A 19,958-nucleotide genomic window follows, 5' to 3' on the forward strand; every position below is an offset into this window, starting at 1 on the left:
TTCAGATGTCTAGTGAGACTTTGTTATATAGTCTAAATTTTATATTTCTATATATCAGAACCTCTATTCTAATATATCTTACAGATATATATTATTTATATATGTATACAGCATCAAATTTGTCTATTACAATCTAATTCCAGTTTAATTTTAGAAAATAGAAATGAAAAAGTTTAGAAAATTTGGTTATATAGTCTACATTTGTATATTTCTATATATCAGAGCCTCTATTCTAATATATCTTACTGATATATATTATTTATATATGCATACAGCATCAAATTTGTCTATTACAATCTAATTACAATTTAATTTTAGAAAATAAAAATGAAAAAGGTATAGAAATTTTTTTCATATAGTCTACATTTTATATTTCTATATATCACAGCCTCTATTCTAATATACCTTACAGATATATATTATTTCTATATGCATACAGCATCAAATTTGTATATTACAATCTAATTCCAGTTTAATTTCAGAAAATAAAAATGAAAAAGTTTAGAAAATTTTGTAATATAGTCTACATTTGTATATTCCTATATATCAGAGCCTCTGTTCTAATATATCTTACAGATATATATTATATCTATATGCTTATTGCATCAAATTTGTATATTACAATCTAATTACAGTTTAATTTTCGAAAATAAAAATGAAAAAGGTATAGAATTTTTTTTTTATACCGTCTACATTTTATATTTATATATATATCAGAGCCTCAATTTTAATATATATTACAGATATATATTATATCTATATGCATACAGCATCAAATTTGTATATTACAGTCAAATTCCAGTTTAATTTTAGAAAATAAGTTTTTTTTTTTCAGAAAATCCAAAATCCTGCTCGATTTTTTTTTTATACAGTCTACATTTTATATTTTTATATATATCAGAGCCTCAATTTTAATATATCTTACAGATATATATTATTTCTATATGCATACAGCATAAAATTTGTATATTACAGTCAAATTACAGTTGAATTTTATAAATTAGAAGTTTTTTTATTTCAGAAAATCCAAAATCCTGTTGTTATATAGTCTACATTTGTATATTTCTATATATCAGAGCCTCTATTCTAATATATCTTACAGATAAATATTATTTCTATATATATATTGCATCAAATTTGTATATTACAATCTAATTCCAGTTTAATTTTAGAAAATAAAAGTTTTTTTTTCCAGAAAATCCAAAATCCTGCTCGATTTTTTTTATACAGTCTACATTTTATATTTTTATATATATCAGAGCCTCAATTTTAATATATCTTACAGATATATAATATATCTATACGTATAATGCATCAAATTTGTATATTACAATCTAATTCCAGTTAAATTTTAGAAAATAAAATTTTTTTTTTCAGAAAATCCAAAATCCTGCTCGAATTTTTTTTTATACAGTCTACATTTTATATTTTTATATATATCAGAGCCTTTATTCTAATATATATTACAGATATATATTATATCTATATATATATTGCATCAAATTTGTATATTACAATCTAATTCCATTTTAATTTTAAAAAATAAAAGGTTTTTTTTTTCAGAAAATCCAAAATCCTGTTGTTATATAGTCTACATTTGTATATTTATATATATCAGAGCTTCTAATCTATTATATGTTACAGATATATATTATATCTATATGTATATTACATAAAATTTGTATATTACAGTCAAATTCCATTTAAATTTTAAAAAATAAAAGATTTTTTTCAGAAAATCCAAAATCCTGCTCGAAATCTTTATACAGTCTCTTTTTTATATTTCTATATATCAGAGCTTCCAATCTAATATATCTCACAGATATATATTATATCTATATATATATTGCATCAAATTTGTATATTACAATCTAATTACAATTTAATTTTAGAAAATAAAATTTTTTTTTCAGAAAATCCAAAATCCTGTTGTTATATAGTCTACATTTGTATATTTCTATATATCAGAGCCTCTATTTTAATATATATTACAGATAAATATTATTTCTATATGGATATTGTATCAAATCTTTATATTACAATCTAATTCCAGTTTAATTTTAGAAAATAAAAACGAAAAAGGTATAGAAATTTTTTTTTACACAGTATACATTTCATATTTTATAAATATCACAGCCTCTATTCTAATATATATTACAGATATATATTATATCTTTATATATATTGCATCAAATTTGTATATTACAGTCAAATTCCAGTTTAATTTAAAAAAATAAAAGTATTTTTTTCAGAAAATCCAAAATCCTGCTCGAAATCTTCAAGAACACAAGCGCCTTGTGTGTTTACATTAGCAAACAGTGAATTCTTGTCTCGTGGTCTTCAATTTATCGTTATTTTAAGGTAAATTATTATTAATTCAGGCTTTATTTCCTACATTATCTATCAGGAGGATAACTGTGAGCAATCTGGGTGAATAATTTATTGGATTTAAGTGGTAAATTGAGTTAAAACTGGCTAAAGACGCCGGTTCAAATCTTCGATTGGGAGCTTCGAGAGGGAAAATACTGGTTAAGCCAGTCGTGATTTCACGATATATTCTTAATATTACGTATAAAATATCTTATTTAAATCGTATTTTAGATCATTATTAACAATACTTCAACCTAAAATATATATTTTATAAGATATAAGGAAGCTTAAGCCGGTCCCAAGCCTAGAGGAAAATACTGGTTAAGCCAGTCGTGATTTCACGATTAATTATTAATATTACGTATAAAATATCTTATTTAGATAGTATTTTAGATCATTATTAACAATAATTCAACCTAAAATATATATTTTATAAGAAATAAGGAAGCTTAAGCCGGTCCCAAGCCTAGAGGAAAATACTGGTTAAGCCAGTCGTAATTTCTCGATATATTCTTGATATTACGTATAAAATATCGTATTTAAATCGTATTTTAGATCATTATAAACTATATTTCTCCATTAAAATATATATTTTATAAGAAATAAGGAAGCTTAAGCCGGTCCCAAGCCTAGAGGAAAATACTGGTTAAGCCAGTCTTAATTTCTCGATATATTCTTAATATTACGTATAAAATATTGTATTTAAATCGTATTTTAGATCATTATTAACAATAATTCAACCTAAAATATATATTTTATAAGAAATAAGGAAGCTTAAGCCGGTCCTAAGCCGCTACGTACGGCCCAAGCCTTTTGTAGAATGACGGACAAAGCATTTACGTGCATTTGAGGTACGGAAATTATATTTCAATTATATTCCCCGTTTTCTAGGACGTACGTACCCGTGTTTTTCGTGCTATAAATCCCTCCTCCCGTGTTTGATTAATCGTATATACGGTTAAATTGATCTGCCGAATTCACACCAATGTAATCACTGAATGGTCTTCTGGTAAAATTATAGAATAGTACAGTAAACAGTTTTGAAGATAATTAGAATGATATTCTATGTAAATATATTTATTTGAATGTTTTTATAATGATTTCTTGCCGGAATCAATATTTATTTTAATTTTATGGGTGTGATACCCTATAACTGGAAAAAGCTATAGGTTTGCGCGAGAATTTATCATTAATAACGTTAGAAACGCCAGGGTATATGTATGATAGCGGCCACTTGTGTGTATGATGCTGGTGTGACGGTCTGAACGATCCCCTGGTCACAGAATTCTCCTTGATAATCTGCGCATGCGCGAACATTACCGTTTGCTAGGGCATACGAGGTTGATGTTTTATTTTCCTGTAATGTTAGCTTGCGCAGCTCAACATTACCGCTTGCCAGTACATGCGAGCTTGATGTTTTATTTTCATGCGAGCGAAGCGAGCTAATGGCAGAAAAGAACCATTATACAATGTCAAGGAGAATTCTGAGACCGGGGGATCGTTCAGAGCGTCACACCGGCTGACTTAGAATACGGCAGTGTAAGGGGGGTCACTGGGGAGTGTTAGCCCTCCTTATGTTAAGCAGGTAAGGACATGGCTTGTAGGTTAGGGGGGGAGAGAAGTTTAAGTTAGTTAATCTCAATTTTTTTTATGATATACAAAGGCTCCGAAACGCCTTAAAGTACACTGTGTGCCAGTCTTGTTTTATGGTATTTTTAGTAAATTGTTTAGATGTTGTTTTCGCCAGTTATAGGCATCAAAAACCATGTTTTATAAAAATAAGTTTCAGTAATCAAAACCCGGTATTAGTAATGTTAGCCTTTTTATATTAGCGGCTAGTTCACTTCTGCGTGCATAAAAATGGACACTAACCAACCCAAACTTCCTTCTCCTAACCTAACCTACAAGCCATATGCTTACTTACTTACCTGAAGGGGGGCTTACGACCCTGTGACCCCACTTAAGCTCCCATTCTGTTCAGTTGTTGGGCGGAGGGATTCGCTTTTCCATCGGCACCTCCTTTGTTTCTTTTTTTCTCTATTCCTTCTTTCTTAAACAGCACGTTTCCTATTATCTTCTTCTTTTCTTCTTCTTAGCCGTCATCATACATACAGGTGGCCGCTATCATACATACACCCCTAGTAATGAAATACTGTACGATGTAAAATCTGGAGCTTTTGTTTGCGGGGCTTTGTGAACGCATAGAAAACGTGAACTTACAATCCCATTTTGTATGTGGTCATTCGTAGCTATTTTATCGTACTGAAAATCTTTCTTACGGTACTCAATTGGGTGTATTTACTTGTATGTTAGTACTGTATGCTAAATTAACACTACAGAAGGTGATCAACTTACAAACGTTCAACTAACAACATTCGGAGATACAGTATACAGTAAACACAAATCTAACCGAAAATAACCAAGATAAGATAAAGAAAGACTTTAATAAAACAATATTTTATATTTTGATACGGTAGGCAAAACGGCATTTGTAATAACCTGATATCTATTTCATATGAAACCTGACTATTTGTTAACTTTCGTAGCTGGAAATCATAGGCATGGAATTCAGGTCAGGTCTACCCTAAGCTAAAACTGAACAAATTTGGACTTACAAACAGCTTCTTGGAACCAATCAAGTTTGTAAAGTTGAGGACCTTCTGTCTTTATGTATTTTTCTTCGCTCCGCCGTAGTTTGCTTCGCTCGTAATTAAATATATAATTTTTGCTATGTTCTGGCAAGCGGAACATGTTTCACCATGTGCGTTACCCCCGTGGTCTATTATTTTGGTGTTACTTGCAATGTTTCATTGTATTTTTAAGTTCCATGGAAACATGCTGATCAAATTCATTCACTCTTCTTACAACTCTTTGGTAAGAGAATGGAACACTTTCAAATTTCTTTACTGCTGGGTAATTTTTCTTCAGCAAACTCTTGTCCTTTTTTTACTGCACACTGCTTTATTAACTCTCCACTCCTAAATGATTTTATATTTCTTATAGGCACCGAAGTAACTTTTAATAAAGCAGCAAGACGACCTGTTTGTGGTTTTCAGAAGTCATGTAGCCCATGCATTTGCTGTTGATGTTTGCCCATCAAGATATTCTATAGAGCACTTCGTGATTTTCCCACAAATTGAGCGATGCCTTCGATCATATTCCTTAAGAACAGAACCTCTTTGATGCCACACATAATTCTTCTTTCCACTTCATATCATATGCTCTGTTTATATGAGAGCACTTTCATTTCATATTTTGACTCAATGTGGAAAGACGTTATTAACTGCAAAACAGAAGCAAGCTGAAAACGATTCGAAACATCGGGGGTTCCATCCCCATTCTATTCACAGGGTTTTCCTTAATCTTGTTACATTTATATTGGTTATTGTTATTATTATTACTCTATCTACCGTCAAAAGTAAATTAAACATTTGTATTGAGAGAGAGAGAGAGAGAGAGATACAAGGTTTCGACACATTAGTGTTGGAGGGCCGCAGAAAATTCCCTTGCGGGCCACATTTGGCCCGCGGGCCTGTAGTTGGACCACCCTGATCGAATTTATTATTTGGGCCAGTTGATTTTTACTCTGTCGTAGCTTACTGTGCTTTCAATTTAGCAGTCTCAATGTTAATATGTTCTGGCAAATTTGTGAGTTATAGAAAACTGAACAGTTTTTATATTATACTTGATTATGGTAAGGTTAAACATAAAGGAGTTTGCTGGTTGTCGATCTACCCCAGTTTTCAAGATGTATCTGGCACATGAAGTGACTTTTAACAGTATAATATTTTTTGGGGTGAATATATGATACTTTAATTTCTAGCCAAGTACACAAACCATATATTTTTCCTTCTTGCTATCTTGTTTCATCCATTTCTGACCTTGAATATTGGTGAAAACCACCAGTTTATGAGTTTTTCTACCCCATATATAGATTCAGTTATTGAGGATACCAGATGGAAACATGATTTTGGGAGAGGAAACACTGAAAAGTGATTTGCACTAATAATAATAGTCAGAAATGCATAATAAACACATGGTAAACAGTTGAAAAAATATATGGTTCATGTATTAAAGATATCATCATCGTAATCTCCTCCTACGCCTATTGATGCAAAGGGCCTCGGTTAGATTTCGCCAGTCGTCTCTATCTTGAGCTTTTAATTCAATACTTCTCCATTCATCATCTACTTTGCGCTTCATTGTCCTAAACCATGTAGTCCTGGGTGTTCCGACTCTTCTAGTGCCTTGTGGAGCCCATCTGAACGTTTGGTGAACTAAAGATATCTAGATCTTTCATTAGATTAATCAAAAATCTAGAGTTCAGTTCAGTTGTTGGCCAGAGGGATTCGCCTTTCCATCGGCACCTCCTTGGTTTTCTTCTTTATTCTAATTCTTTTATTTTCTTCTCTTTTTTCCACATTTGGTAGATATATTCTTTTCTTTTCTCTATTCCTTCTTTCTTGAACAGCACGTTTCCTATTATCTTCTTCATACGGCTGTTGTAATTCCACTATTTTTCTTCTTTCGTCGCTGAGGTCTGGACAGTCAAGAATGAAATGAGGAGATATCGGTACTTTATATAGCATTCATCGAATGATCTTTGCTCCGCCATGGCTTGCTTTGCTCGTAAATCAACGTGCCATTGCTCTTCTGTTCTGAGAAGCGGTACAGGGAAGTCATTATATGTTATTATTTCAGTGATGTGATTTACTTTCAAATTAGCAACAATAAGTACTGTATATACTGAACAGAGAGTGTTTTAAATACCTATATGCAGTACTATTAAATTCCTGAAATAAATTAGATATGATAGTTATTTACTATAGCACAATACTGTATTTGTAGTGAATAAATTGAGAAGTTTTCCTGGCTTATTTATAGGTACTTTAGACTGAATGAAAATAATTCGTGGCAAATCCATACTTTTCATATTATAGATGTTTGAATTCCAGAAGTTATGACTGAAAAATACACTTTAAAAAAGGGAAAAAAACACAAGCTCACCTCCTAACCTGATGTCCAGTTAACACGTCTCCCTTCCAAAATGTCTCCCTACCAAAACACCCATTCAAAACGTCTCCCCAGATAAGATATTGAACAGGTGTGGACAATGATAGATAAAGTCACATTTATTAAAAAAGAATTGTAAATTCAATATACTACAGTTTCATGTTGCATTTATCTTATTTTCGCCAATAGGCTAAAGGGAAAACGGTCATTTTGTTAATCTAAAGACAGGAAATATGCCTAAGTACCTGTTGGGAACTCATTCTTCCTTCCATGTATTTGTCCCAAATGTTAAACAGGTGTCCTTGCGGTTGTACGCTTTCCTCTGTCTGCGGGATAATTATCCTTCAGACACTTGCACTTGTAAATTCACTTAGTCTCATCTGTTCCTTCAGTAACTGAGCCTGGAGTTAGAAGGAAAGTTGTGGTCTGTTTGCATATCGATTCAGTATCCCGTACTAGCCTTAGACATCATTGTTTGTACTGACAGGCTGGTAGAAAACACGCCATGTCTTCGGCTTCCACATTGTTCCGCGAATCCACGACTCGTCTTTGTAGTTGACCAGGTCAACCGGTGTTTTAGTAGACGCCTTTTCTCGAAGGTTGTCAAACAGCGGGGTGATGTGTTCTTTGGCAGGGAAGGCAAGGCCATCAGTTTCTGGCGTTATTTGTGAGCGTCGTCTTTGTGGTGATAATCTGTTGCTAGTCCAGTCTCTTGGAAATCCTCCATATGCATTGGGTCCAGTCAATTATATCATCCGAGGATACTTGGGGAATAGCTTTCCACATAGCAGCCTCAAAATCTATTACCATTTACTTCTTGTTAACTGTCAGATCATTTTCATTGTATCCATTCATTTCCATCTGGTGGCTCTGTGTCCATGGTTGATTCATGATCCACCCTGGTACTCTCCAAGTCTGGATTGGTAGGTTGGCATTCTTGACAAAAACGAGTTGCTTTCCTATCGATTCTTCACTCCTCATCTATAACCTTCACTCAAAATACCAGTGTTAAGACTCTGTGCTGCCATCTGTTGCATCCGTTGCACAACAGTAATTCCTGCCTTGTGGGGTGAGGGCTCCACAGCTGTATTTGTACAAATCTAGGTAGATCTCATTCCAGACGTCAAATTCACAGGTTGGGAAAGCTCTGGGGTCGAAGGCAGTAGTTGTGGGCCAAGTGCCGTAATGTGTTCGCTGATTGGACGGGGCACTCGACGACTGCTCCAGGCAAGCTGCTGATTCGCTCGGCCGTGCCATCATTGTCAGTGTTTTCTTGATCAGTATGGGTACTTGTAGTCCTGGGGGAAGTGTTCCTTCAAGAGATTCGTTGGAGAAATAATTGCTTGGTGTTGATGATAGGTTTCTCCTGCTGTCTTGGGTGCTGCCGATGATTTCTATATTGTTCACGATGTGTTTTCGCGAAATGGTTCTGTTGTGAGTCTATTGGCAATGTGCCTTAATAACACCTTGCTGTACAGTGCATGAGAACAGCACAGGCCTTTGTACATATCTTCACCAGTACAGAGGGCAGCTTTCAGGACGTTGATGGGAGGTGTGGGTAAGTCCCTGTAGTCTGAAATTACCAGTAAGACAAGAAAGCTATAAAAGACATCATCATGCAGAACAACTTTCCTGTACGAGAGAATACAGAACTCAACTTTGTAATCTATTACCAATCTGCCAAGATCAAAACCTTGGTCATGAAAAGTATCCCAGCCCCTCTCGTGGAGTCTGAAGAGAATGAATGTGGTCTATAGATACCAATGCCTTGTCTGAGGATGCCCCTCCAGCTACATTGGAATGACCACCAGGCGGCTCTCCCAACGCCTGTCCTATTGACACGTACAGCAAAGATGCTATCAAAGCCCGTTAGCGACAGAGTCGTAATACGAATATTTCTCGAGAACACATCGTGAACAATAAGGAAATCATTGGCAGCAGCCCAGAGAAACATATCCTCAACACCACACAGGAGATACAGGCACTCTTTTATTTAGTACTTTACTAAGGATAGCCTTTACACCTGCTCTAGGAAAGGGATTCATTTTGGTAGTAAATATGCCCCTTAGTTATCGCATCTAGGTTTCTCATGATAACTTGTCGAAGTAGCCCCTTCCCCCCGCCACTATAAATAGAATACTGATCAAGACAACATCGCTGATGATCGGTGCAACAGCTTGCTTGGAAGAAGTCATTCAGGTCTAGCGCTATGGCTAATCAACGAACAGGTTTCTTTAAATAGAGATTAAATCTCTCTCAGATCAGCTCGCTTGGCCCAAAGTGGTCCCCCTTCCATAACTACTGCCTTTGCCCTCGAGTCATTTCCGACCAATGACAGTGAGACCTACTCAGATTCGTATAGATACAGATATGAATCCATCATCCCTCATTTCCTCCACGAATCTGTCGATAAGCGGGCGTTCTTAGCTGCTCCGAACGCATTGCAAACTAGCCTCACTACCTGGATACGGCAGAAAACGACTGCAGAGTCCTGAAACGTCGCTGGAATTTAACCCGGAAAAGTAAAATTCTGCTTGCGTTGTAAAGCGTGTGTGTGCCCATTGTTATGTGTACCATGACTGCATTAGCAAAAATTTCTGTGTAGTTTTTTGAAGTTGAAGACTTGCAGCAAATGTTTTTATGTTGAACAGGCTGACCTAAATCTTTTTATAGTTTATGAAATATGTTTTTAAAATATCTTATTTTATTTGTTCATTACTTTTTATATTGTTTATTTGTTTCTTTATTTCCTTTCTTAATTCTTATATTTATTTTTTCCTTATTTCCATTCCTCACTGGGCTATTTTTCCCTGTTGGAGCCCCTTGTGCTTATAGCATCTTGCTTTTCCAACTTGGGTTGTAGCTTACCTAGTAAAAATAATAATAATAACTACGGAAGCAGTTCAGCAAATCTCCATTTTGACTAAGAGCATTAACAAAAGTCTGTATACAGTATAGGTTTTTGAAATTAAAGATTTATATATTTATCTATGAATACCCATATCCTTCTTATATTATAGGTGACCTATCTTTCTTTCTGTTTCCCAAACTATGCTATATAGTCGTTGGCTAATGTAAGACAGAGTCAGAAGATGGGTTCTTTTAACAAGGGTACTGTATTAATCGTAATCAGGTGGCAGCTTAAGAGAAAAGCGAGGAATAACTAATTCTAATAGACAAGATGCAACCTTAAAACAGCAGAAGTAGACCTCGTGTATAGATACTTATACTATTTGCTTTGAATCTCAAGTTATGGCCTAATAATTAATTTTTTTTTTTTTTGCCCTTCTGTTTGTTATCAATTTAATTTCTTTTAATCCACTGCTCTCTGCTCTTATTATTATTATTATTATTACAAGCTAAGCTACAACCCTAGTAGGAAAACCAAAAGTCCATTCATTTAATCAACTGCTCTCTCCTCCAACATTATTAACATTATTATTATTATCATTATTATTATTATTACAAGCTAAAACACTAGTTGGAAAACCAGGAGTATATAAGCCTAGTTCTCCAACAAGGAAGAAATCTATATTTTCCATGTAAATAAGCACAGAATGTACTGTATATGCATATTTTTTTATTAATTTTGGGAAGGAAATAGAAACTATTTTAATATTCCAGAGTTTATTCTTCTGAAATTGATAAATATTATCCACTGATATTGAAATATGATTAATTAATAACCAGACTTTTATTTATTTTATTTTATATAGAACTTATTTTGCCATTTTAATGCTTGCTTTAAAAATAATCTTTGGTAAAAAATAGAAACTATTTTAATATTCCAGAGTTTATTCTGCTGAAATTGATAGATATTATCTACATATATTAAAATATACTTAATTGAAAACCAGGCTTTTATTTATTTTATTTTATAGAGAAGTTACTTTGCCAATTTAATGATTGTTTTTAAAAAATAATCGAAAAAGTAATTGAGTCTTTAATGTATTCTAGAGTTAATTCTGCTGAAGTTGATAAATATTATCCACTTATATTGAAATACGATTATATAAAAACCAGTTTTTTATTTATTTTATTTTATAGAGAAGTTACTTTTCCATTATAATGTTTTTTTTAAAAAATAATCGAAAAAGTAATTGAGTCTTTAATGTATTCTAGAGTTTATTCTGCTGAAATTGATAAATATTATCCACTTATATTGAAATACGATTATATAAAAACCAGTTTTTTATTTATTTTATATTATAGAGAAGTTACTTTACCAATTTAATGGTTTTTTTAATAAAATCGAAAAAGTAATTGAGTCTTCTATGTGGCCGGCAGAAGAAGAAATGTAAACAAAGGGAGAAGAAGAAAATGTAAACACAGTAGGGAGGCTACGATGTAAGCGTGGTGTCTGTGTGTCGGTAAACTCGGAAATTTCATTCATATTTCGAGATTTTGAACATTGTTCGACCGTATATATTTGAGTGTATATTTCACCGTAGTGTTTGTGCGTATTTCTGTATATTTTCATGCTCGAATGTGTAAAATATACGCTATAATAGTGAACTAATTGTGATCTATCTACGCTTGGCGGTGCTAGAAATCGGTACAGACGAATACAAATAACTATGTTTTATTGATGTTTTTGGGATGTTAATTCTGTGTACTTGGATGTTACATTGTGTATAGTGTGTATTATTCTTATTTTTACGTTATATCAAAGCAGTGTTTACATATGAGATGGTTTGGCAAAGGAACAGGCCGGGAAACTCCGTACACATTCGAAGAATGGAGGAGTTTGTAGCATGACGGACACACGATATCACATCGTTATATCTTTAATATTTAGAGTAGGTTGTGGTAGGGGGTTGTGTATGTATGAAAGCGGCCACCTGTATGTATTATCAAACTTAGAATATGGCAATGTAGGGGGGTTGCAGGGGGCATTAGCTCCCCCTGTTAGGTAAGTAGGTAAAGACACAGCATGTAGGTTAGGTTAAGTGGGAACGTTTAAATTAGTTGATGTCCATTTTTAATGAATGCATGAGGAACTGGCCGCTTACATACAAAGGCTCCATGGTAGGTTAGGTTAGGATGTTTTTTGTCATTTGAATTAGTATTTATGTATTTCCATTATCATAATTGTTTTGAAAATAGGAAATTCAGTATAGAAATGACCTCACTACTTGGCCATACTGTGGTGAATATCTTGATAAATTTAGGGTTTTAAGATCACAATTTAAAACATTGAATTATTCTAATTATAGAGTTTTGGTTAGATTATAGATTAGAACAATAACTTAATGAGAAAATAAGAATCATTATGTATTTTTCGATGTTTCGAGTATTTTTTATTGAATATAACCAGTGGAAAACCATAGCTTTTGTTATGGTAAGTCAACTTCGATAACAAATCTATGAGTGTCGGCTAGTTATCAAAACCCTTCAAAGTAAACCATATACCAGTCCTATTTTATATGATTGATACTAAATTTTTGCAATTATTAGTCTGTTAGTTGTCATGAGAAATGTTCGGGGTGTATGTATGATAGCGGCCGCCTGTATGTATGATGCCGGCTGGCTAAGAATACAGCACTGTAAGGGGTGGCCGCAGGGGGATGCTAGCCCCCCCTCCCCGTTAGGTAAGTAGGTAAGGACACTGCTTGTAGGTTAGGTTAGGGGGAAAGTTTAGTTTAGCTGGTATTCATATTTTATGCTCTCTGGAGGAACTGGTCGCTGATATACAAAGTCTCCGAATGTTCAAAGCACCGAAACCCTTGTTTTGTAGAAAGTCATTTGTAGCAATGAAAACAGGCCTCTGGCTAATTAATCACTTAGTTCAATTCATTCTATGCTCTACCGCAGCTAGTTTTGATTGCAATTTAACATCTTGCTCCTCTTATTTCAAGCGGTCTATATTGTGTTGCTCGCAGTATCCACGTGTGTAAGTACTTTGGTATAATTTATCACTGCCCTGCAGTTAGCCACAATTTAACATCTTTCCCCTATGTTTTGGCAAGTGGTACATGTTGCGCTATGCACGTTATCTGGGTACGTAAATAGTTTGGGTTTTTTTTTTATTATGCAATTACTCGCCCTGTTCATTTTCCATACATACTGTTTATTGGCAAAATGAGTGATACTTCTGTGGAAAGGGGAGCGCTAATAACGCAATTTCCCATGGAGGCAGATGAGTAAGTTTGAAAAATATTCATAGAACAGACTTACACTGTAGTTATACTGCCTTCTTATTTTTACTTTAATGTAATGTCCTCTGTAAAACTAATGAGGTTCTTCCTGCAAAATATAAGGCAATTTACAATTCTATCAAGGAACACCAGTTGGCAAAACACTGTGAGATTGCAAATATTCTGTATACCTATATGTGTATTAGGTGTAAAACATTGTAGGGATTGCAAATTTCAGTATAACTAGGTGTATTAGGTGTAAAACATCATGGGATTGCAAATATTCAGTAGAACTAGGTGTATCTGCGGATGACTAATGAATATACACATGACAACTGTAATCACAGTTAAAAGAATCAATAATAATGGTAGCCATTGAACACGTTAAAATCAACCATAGGATTTAAGGCGTCTTTGCAGTGAATTGGAGAGAGTGATAAGGGAGGAAGGAATTCGTACTACCTATCTGTTCTGAGTTGATTATTTGAGAAGTTTTAAGGTTTGGGGCATGACCTATATCTTCTGGGTGCATGTGATTGGCCCAATATAGAATTGCGGTAACATCGACCTTATAGAGCAACAGCTATCGGTATTCGATTGAAAAATGCTTGGTAATAATACAAGACATACGTGTTTGGTATTGTTTTAACAGAAGACTGGCAATATGTCTTCAGTTGAATCTTTCTTGATGTAAGTTAAGTGATTATCATTACTGCATATAGTTTTTTATGCAGTTCCATCACGAGCAATGGCAAGAATTGTTGGGCAAAATTTATCTTGATATACATATGAACAGAACTGGAGGCCCAACATACACAATGTAATATTCTGTGTAGCGTACCGTTTCCAAACTGCTGAATGTGAAATTCAATTTCAGGGATTGGTATGCCATCATTAACCAGAAAAAAAAAAAACTCTAGATTTATCCATTGTGATTTAGAGTTGGGAGAATCTTTGTGAGTGGGAAGATGCCAAAGCCTAAAGTCAAGAACGAATTAATCGCAAAGCCTAAACCCTTAAAGTTCGATAGCTGGGATGCCGTAGCCAACTGGAACTCCTTCAAGGACGAGTGGGAGACCTACGAGGAAGCCAGCGGGTTGGACGAGTGCTCCTCGGTCGAGCGGCTGGTGACCTTCCTCAGGGTGGTGGGCAAGGATGCCATCAACATCTACAACAGCTTCTCCTGGTCCAGCGAGACGGACGCACGGGACATCGAGAAGGTCATCGAGAAGTTCGAGGCCTTCTGCCTCTCCGAGAGGAACGCCCGTTACCACCGCTACCTCTTCCACAAGAGGGACCAGGAAGCCGGAGAGAAGGTGGACGCCTACGCGGCCGACATCAGGAATCTCGCCGAGCCCTGCGGCTTCGGGGACTTGAAAGAGATGCTGATTTGCGACAGGATAATCTTCGGTCTGAGGGACCGGTACGTAAGGGAGGCGTTGCTCAAGTCGGATGAAGTCGAGAGTGAGAAGGTTGTTGGACTTGTCAATGCCAAACAGGAGGAATTTAACAAGAGGCAACAGGCAAAGTTCAAGGCAAAAGATTTATTAAGTAAGCAACTCGTTCGGTTTGTCTTGGGAAGTTTGTGTTTTGTGAATTACGTTTAATATCGTGAAATGTTCGGCGGTGTGTCTTTGAATAGCCACGATTTTTAGGGTTTGCTAAAGATGTAGTCATTCTCTTCACATTACATGAGTCATGTAATGTATTTAGCAGTTTTGAATTATTAACTACTGTATTGAAAAAATCTAAATATATATTAATATTTTGGTGTTTCTAGTTCAATAAATTTACAAATGATGCAATAGAATCCTGAGTGTTTTATATTTTAATTGTCGTCTACACGTTATTAGAGAGAAGGACTTTAGGTGAAAAATGCAACAGCTTATATGAATTTGCATCTGACCAAAAATTATGTGAAGAAAATTACTGATGAAGAAAATTTTAAGTTATGATGAAAGTAGAATACGTTGAAGAGCACCGATATCATCTTCAAGTCACATCTTAGCAACTTTCAGTCAAGAAGACAGTTGGCCATTATGCTGAAGTTTACCAAACTTTGTTGCCTCTAGCAGATAAATCAAAACCTCATTGAAAATTGGAAATATGTTAATACAGTACAGTTTTAATAAACAGAAAAGAATTTAAGTGATAATTTAAAAGTTTTTAAATAAGTTGTTTCTCCACAAATACAAACCATCTTTCCTTTTGATAGGAGTATGTTTTCAGCTAGGCGAGGTGTCGGTAGTTACTGGCGGCCGTCGGGGAAACCCCGCATTCGCGCCACTTTGTTTTCGGCTGCCATAGAGAACAGGTGTACTGTACTTCCTTGCGCTTCCAACTGGTTGTTTGTCTTTTTTTTTTTCTTGTAGATAATTGATAGCAGTTTGTTGTGTGCTGGGGAGATTAACAAAGAAGGATTGTAACTAACTGTGACAGTTGTGTATGTAACCTGCCGATACACTTCTTGTTCCTGGTTAAGAGCAATTCAGTTGCTATTTATTACCTCAGATGTCGATAGGAGAACGTCAGCTTTAGAGGACCCGCTCGAACCTGTGGTATCCCCTCCAAGCTTAAGTAAAAGCTGTGGTAAAGGGCATGTTTTTCTTGTCACTATTCATTGGAAAGCTTTTAAGATCTCCATTGCCTATGATCAGGAATGCTTGGGTAGGATCTAGAAATCAGCCAGGCACGACTTCAATCCTCCTTCATCTCCTCGGTACGATTAGCCTGGACGGAGGTGACTTTCCTTTCTATTCAGGAAACATCTCTGCCATGCAATCTGTTGGACGGAAGTTCGTGCCCCCAATCAAGCTCGGTTGTTTCTAGTTGCAGTTATGACGCCGCCTAGTGTCAATGACCTTTGTAGTTGCGACGCTAGGCAACCTAATCAATCTTTAAATCTAGTAGTTAACAACCTCGCTATCCTTGACGTCAACCCGTTCCTTCTAGTGACTTGGCTAATTGCCGACTGTATTTTCTGTACAGTATTTTCACGACCATGTCGTTGTGGTTGACAAGAGTCGTCATCTTAGCGCCTGTGCAGGACCAAAGTGCTTTGACGTATCCCCAGGGTCTCCTACGTAAGAATTTTAAGTCGCCTTCGTTACGCTAAAAACATACTCCTAATAAATAATTCGGGTTTGTATGGTAAGTGAAAATAGATATGAATAAGATTTTAATTTTTATGTGGCAGGAGGCTGTTGAAATTTCCTGAGTGTAAATGTTTAACATGTTCTTGGTTCGATATTTATTATGATGGTTAATAATAGTCTGTGATAAAAGGTGCTGGCATAAAAAAGTTTTGTTTTTATGATTTGTTTATAAGTAAAGGAGCCACTGAAAAGGTACAACAGCAGAATAGGACTTTGGGATTCAATTGAATATATTAGTTGAAGTGGATTAGATTAGTTTCTTTGTATCGTCCTCTTCTATGATATGGATCTTAAAGCCTTGTGCGTAATTAGTTTTCATTTTGCTAGCCTTTATTTCATCTTCATCCGTAGTTCTGTGTCAAGATTGTATCGTGGTTTTAGTTGTTTCAACAAAGCTTAATGTATGTCAGGATGACACAAAACCCAAAATAATTCAATCAATCAATCAACGGTTGTTGCCAACAGTATATCATATATAAATTTATATTATGATTTCAATATATTCTGGGTCTTTTCGGTGAAGTTTTATCCATTCTCAGTCGGCAAATCTTCAGTTGGTCTGCGTCGTATTTCCGTAATTGAGTGTGCCGTTAACGTTATTCCAAGCGTACAGTAAATCTTCTTCAACATTCACCAATGTAATGTAACAGAGGCTGTAGGCAGGTACTGATTATTCCTCTTACCTTTTATAACGAAAGAATAATCCTTTATTTTGAAAGTTGTTTATATTAAAATTAGCTCAGTACATATACCGTACTTGAAGTGATGTTGACAAGACAAGCACTCCACTGGTACGAGAGCTTGCAGACACCCGACAGCCGTACCGAGAAATATTTCTTAAGGGATTCGTGAAACTTCCTGCATATAATAAAAATTCAAAGGGATGAGTGTATATTAGTTCTTATAGTTACTTTTTCTCTTATGAATAATTATGTTTATCAGATGTATTTGCTTGACTAAGCTCAACTTTGTCTTTCAGAAAACTTGACGAAAGGAAGAGGGAAAATGGCTGACGACCAAGACATAATTGAGCTCGACGATCACATGAACAGCGAGGACGAGGAGGCGGAGGACGACTACGACGAGGAAAACGGCACCGGCAAAGCCGAGGACGAGCTGATCCTCAAGGCGGACAGCGACATCGAGGAGATACAGGAGGATGACACGAACGGCTCCACTGGAAGGGAATCGTCTGTGGAGACGAAGGAAACGCCGCAGACGAAGCGAGACACGGAGTTCACCTCCGAGGATTTTAAGATAGAACTCAGGGGGCTGCCTCGATATTATGCGATGGGGGTGAGTAGTTGACTAACTTGTTTTAACTAATAAATAAACAAAAGCAGATGACGAATTGGTGGTCGATCCTTCCTTTACGTGTGCAAACTATCTTCCTTTAAGGGGCCGGTCGGTTAATGCCCTTTTTTAAGGACAGTCCTTGACATTCATACCACTTAATAAGGTGACTTAAATAAACTGTTGAGGAATAGCAGAAAACTTAACCCCCAATGACTATAACAGGACCTTTGCTTGCAAACATTACTGGACTATAATTTGACATTTGCTTGCAAACAATACTGGACTACTGTATAATTTGACCTTTGCTTGCTAAAAGTTCTGGACTACTGTATAATTTGACCTTTGCTTGCAAACAGTACTGGACTATAATTTGACCTTTGCTTGCAAACAGTACTGGACTTAACTTGACCTTTGCTTGCAAACAGTACTGGACTATAATTTAACCTTTACTTGCAAATAGTACTGAACTATAACTTGACCTTTGCTTGCAAACAGTACTGGACTATAACTTAACCTTTGCTTGCAAACAGTACTGGACTATAACTTGACCCTTGCTTGCAAACAGTACTGGACTATAACTTGACCCTTGCTTGCAAACAGTACTGGACTATAACTTGACCTTTGCTTGCAAACAGTACTGGAGTATAATTTGACCTTTGCTTGCAAATAGTACAGAACTATAATTTTATCTTTGCTTGCAAACAATACTGGACTATAATTTGACCTTTGCTTGCAAACAGTATTGGACTATAGTTTGACCTTTTCATACAAACAGTACTGGACTATAATTTGACCTTTGCTTGCAAATAGTACTGGACTATAATTTGACCTTTGCTTGCAAACAGTACTGGACTATAATTTGACCTTTGCTTGCAAACAGTACTGGACTATAACTTGACCTTTGCTTGCAAACAGTACTGGACTATAACTTGACCCTTGCTTGCAAACAGTACTGGACTATAATTTGACCTTTGCTTGAAAACTGTAGTGGGTTATAATTTGACCTTTGCTTGCAAACAGTGCTGGACTTTAATTTGACCTTTGCTTGCAAACAGTATTAGACTATAATTAGACCTTTGCTTGCAAACAGTACTGGACTATAATTTGACTTTTGCTTGCAAACAGTACTAAACTATAATTTGACCTTTGCTTGCAAACAGTACTGGACTATAATTTGACCTTTTCTTGCAAACAGTACTGGACTGTAATTTAACCTTTGCTTGCAAACAGTACTGAACTATAACTTGACCTTTGCTTGCAAACAGTACTGGACTATAATTTAACCTTTGCTTGCAAACAGTTCTGAACTATAACTTTACCTTTGCTTGCAAACAGTATTGGACTATAATTTGACCTTTGCTTGAAAACTGTAGTGGGTTATAATTTAACCTTTGTTTGCAAACAGTACTGGACCATAACTTGTCCTTTGCTTGCAAACAGTACTGGACTATAATGTGACCATTGCTTGCAAACATCGCTAACAATCGTTTATCTTTACAGCAACTGAAGAAACTTCTGAACGAGACCTTGCAGCTCAAGGCTCACAAGATCAAGCCAGCCGGCAACAACAAAGACTGGGCCTACGTGACTTTCCGCGACGAGAAGTCCCGGACCAAGGCTTTGACTGTGCTGGACGAGTTCAAGTGGAAGAAATGCGTCCTCTCGTGTTCGGTGAGTCTTATAATTAAGTAGAAAGAGTAATCGTAGATTTCAGACCTCTGGCAATGAAGATTGTCAATGCTTTACTCAAGTCTACGGAGCAGGCTTTCCTCTTTTCTTGATGGCCGTGATTGTATCTACATTACTGCATGATAATAAGTCTTCGGTCAAAGGTTTCCTCTTTTGTATGTTGGCCATGAATAAATCTATTACATAACAATATTAACCCTTTTACCCCCAGGCTATTTGGAAGTTTCCAACCCTTAACCCCCAGGGGTTATTTTTTTTCAAGCACAATTTGCAGTATTTTTTTTTTCAAATTGCTCTG

General features: G+C 35.4%; 1 protein-coding gene across 3 annotated transcripts in view; it reads left to right on the forward strand.

The window, feature by feature from the left end:
- The first annotated feature begins 2,290 nt into the window (after nt 1-2,290).
- The window catches only part of LOC137625376 (tRNA (uracil-5-)-methyltransferase homolog A-like), an 83,918-nt gene continuing 66,250 nt past the window's right edge, over nt 2,291-19,958 (forward strand). The window contains exons 1-3 of one of the 3 annotated variants that reach the window (XM_068356239.1): nt 2,291-2,361; nt 17,655-17,971; nt 19,472-19,642. In XM_068356239.1, the coding sequence (XP_068212340.1) occupies nt 17,681-17,971; nt 19,472-19,642 (462 nt within the window). In that variant the 5' untranslated portion in view covers nt 2,291-2,361; nt 17,655-17,680. Of the gene's footprint in view, nt 2,362-14,400; nt 15,072-17,654; nt 17,972-19,471; nt 19,643-19,958 lie in introns of those variants that run through there. The other 2 variants (XM_068356237.1, XM_068356238.1) reach the window with 2 other exon arrangements.

This window comes from Palaemon carinicauda, chromosome 32 (genome assembly GCF_036898095.1).
Source record: "Palaemon carinicauda isolate YSFRI2023 chromosome 32, ASM3689809v2, whole genome shotgun sequence".
Lineage (NCBI taxonomy): Eukaryota > Metazoa > Arthropoda > Malacostraca > Decapoda > Palaemonidae > Palaemon > Palaemon carinicauda.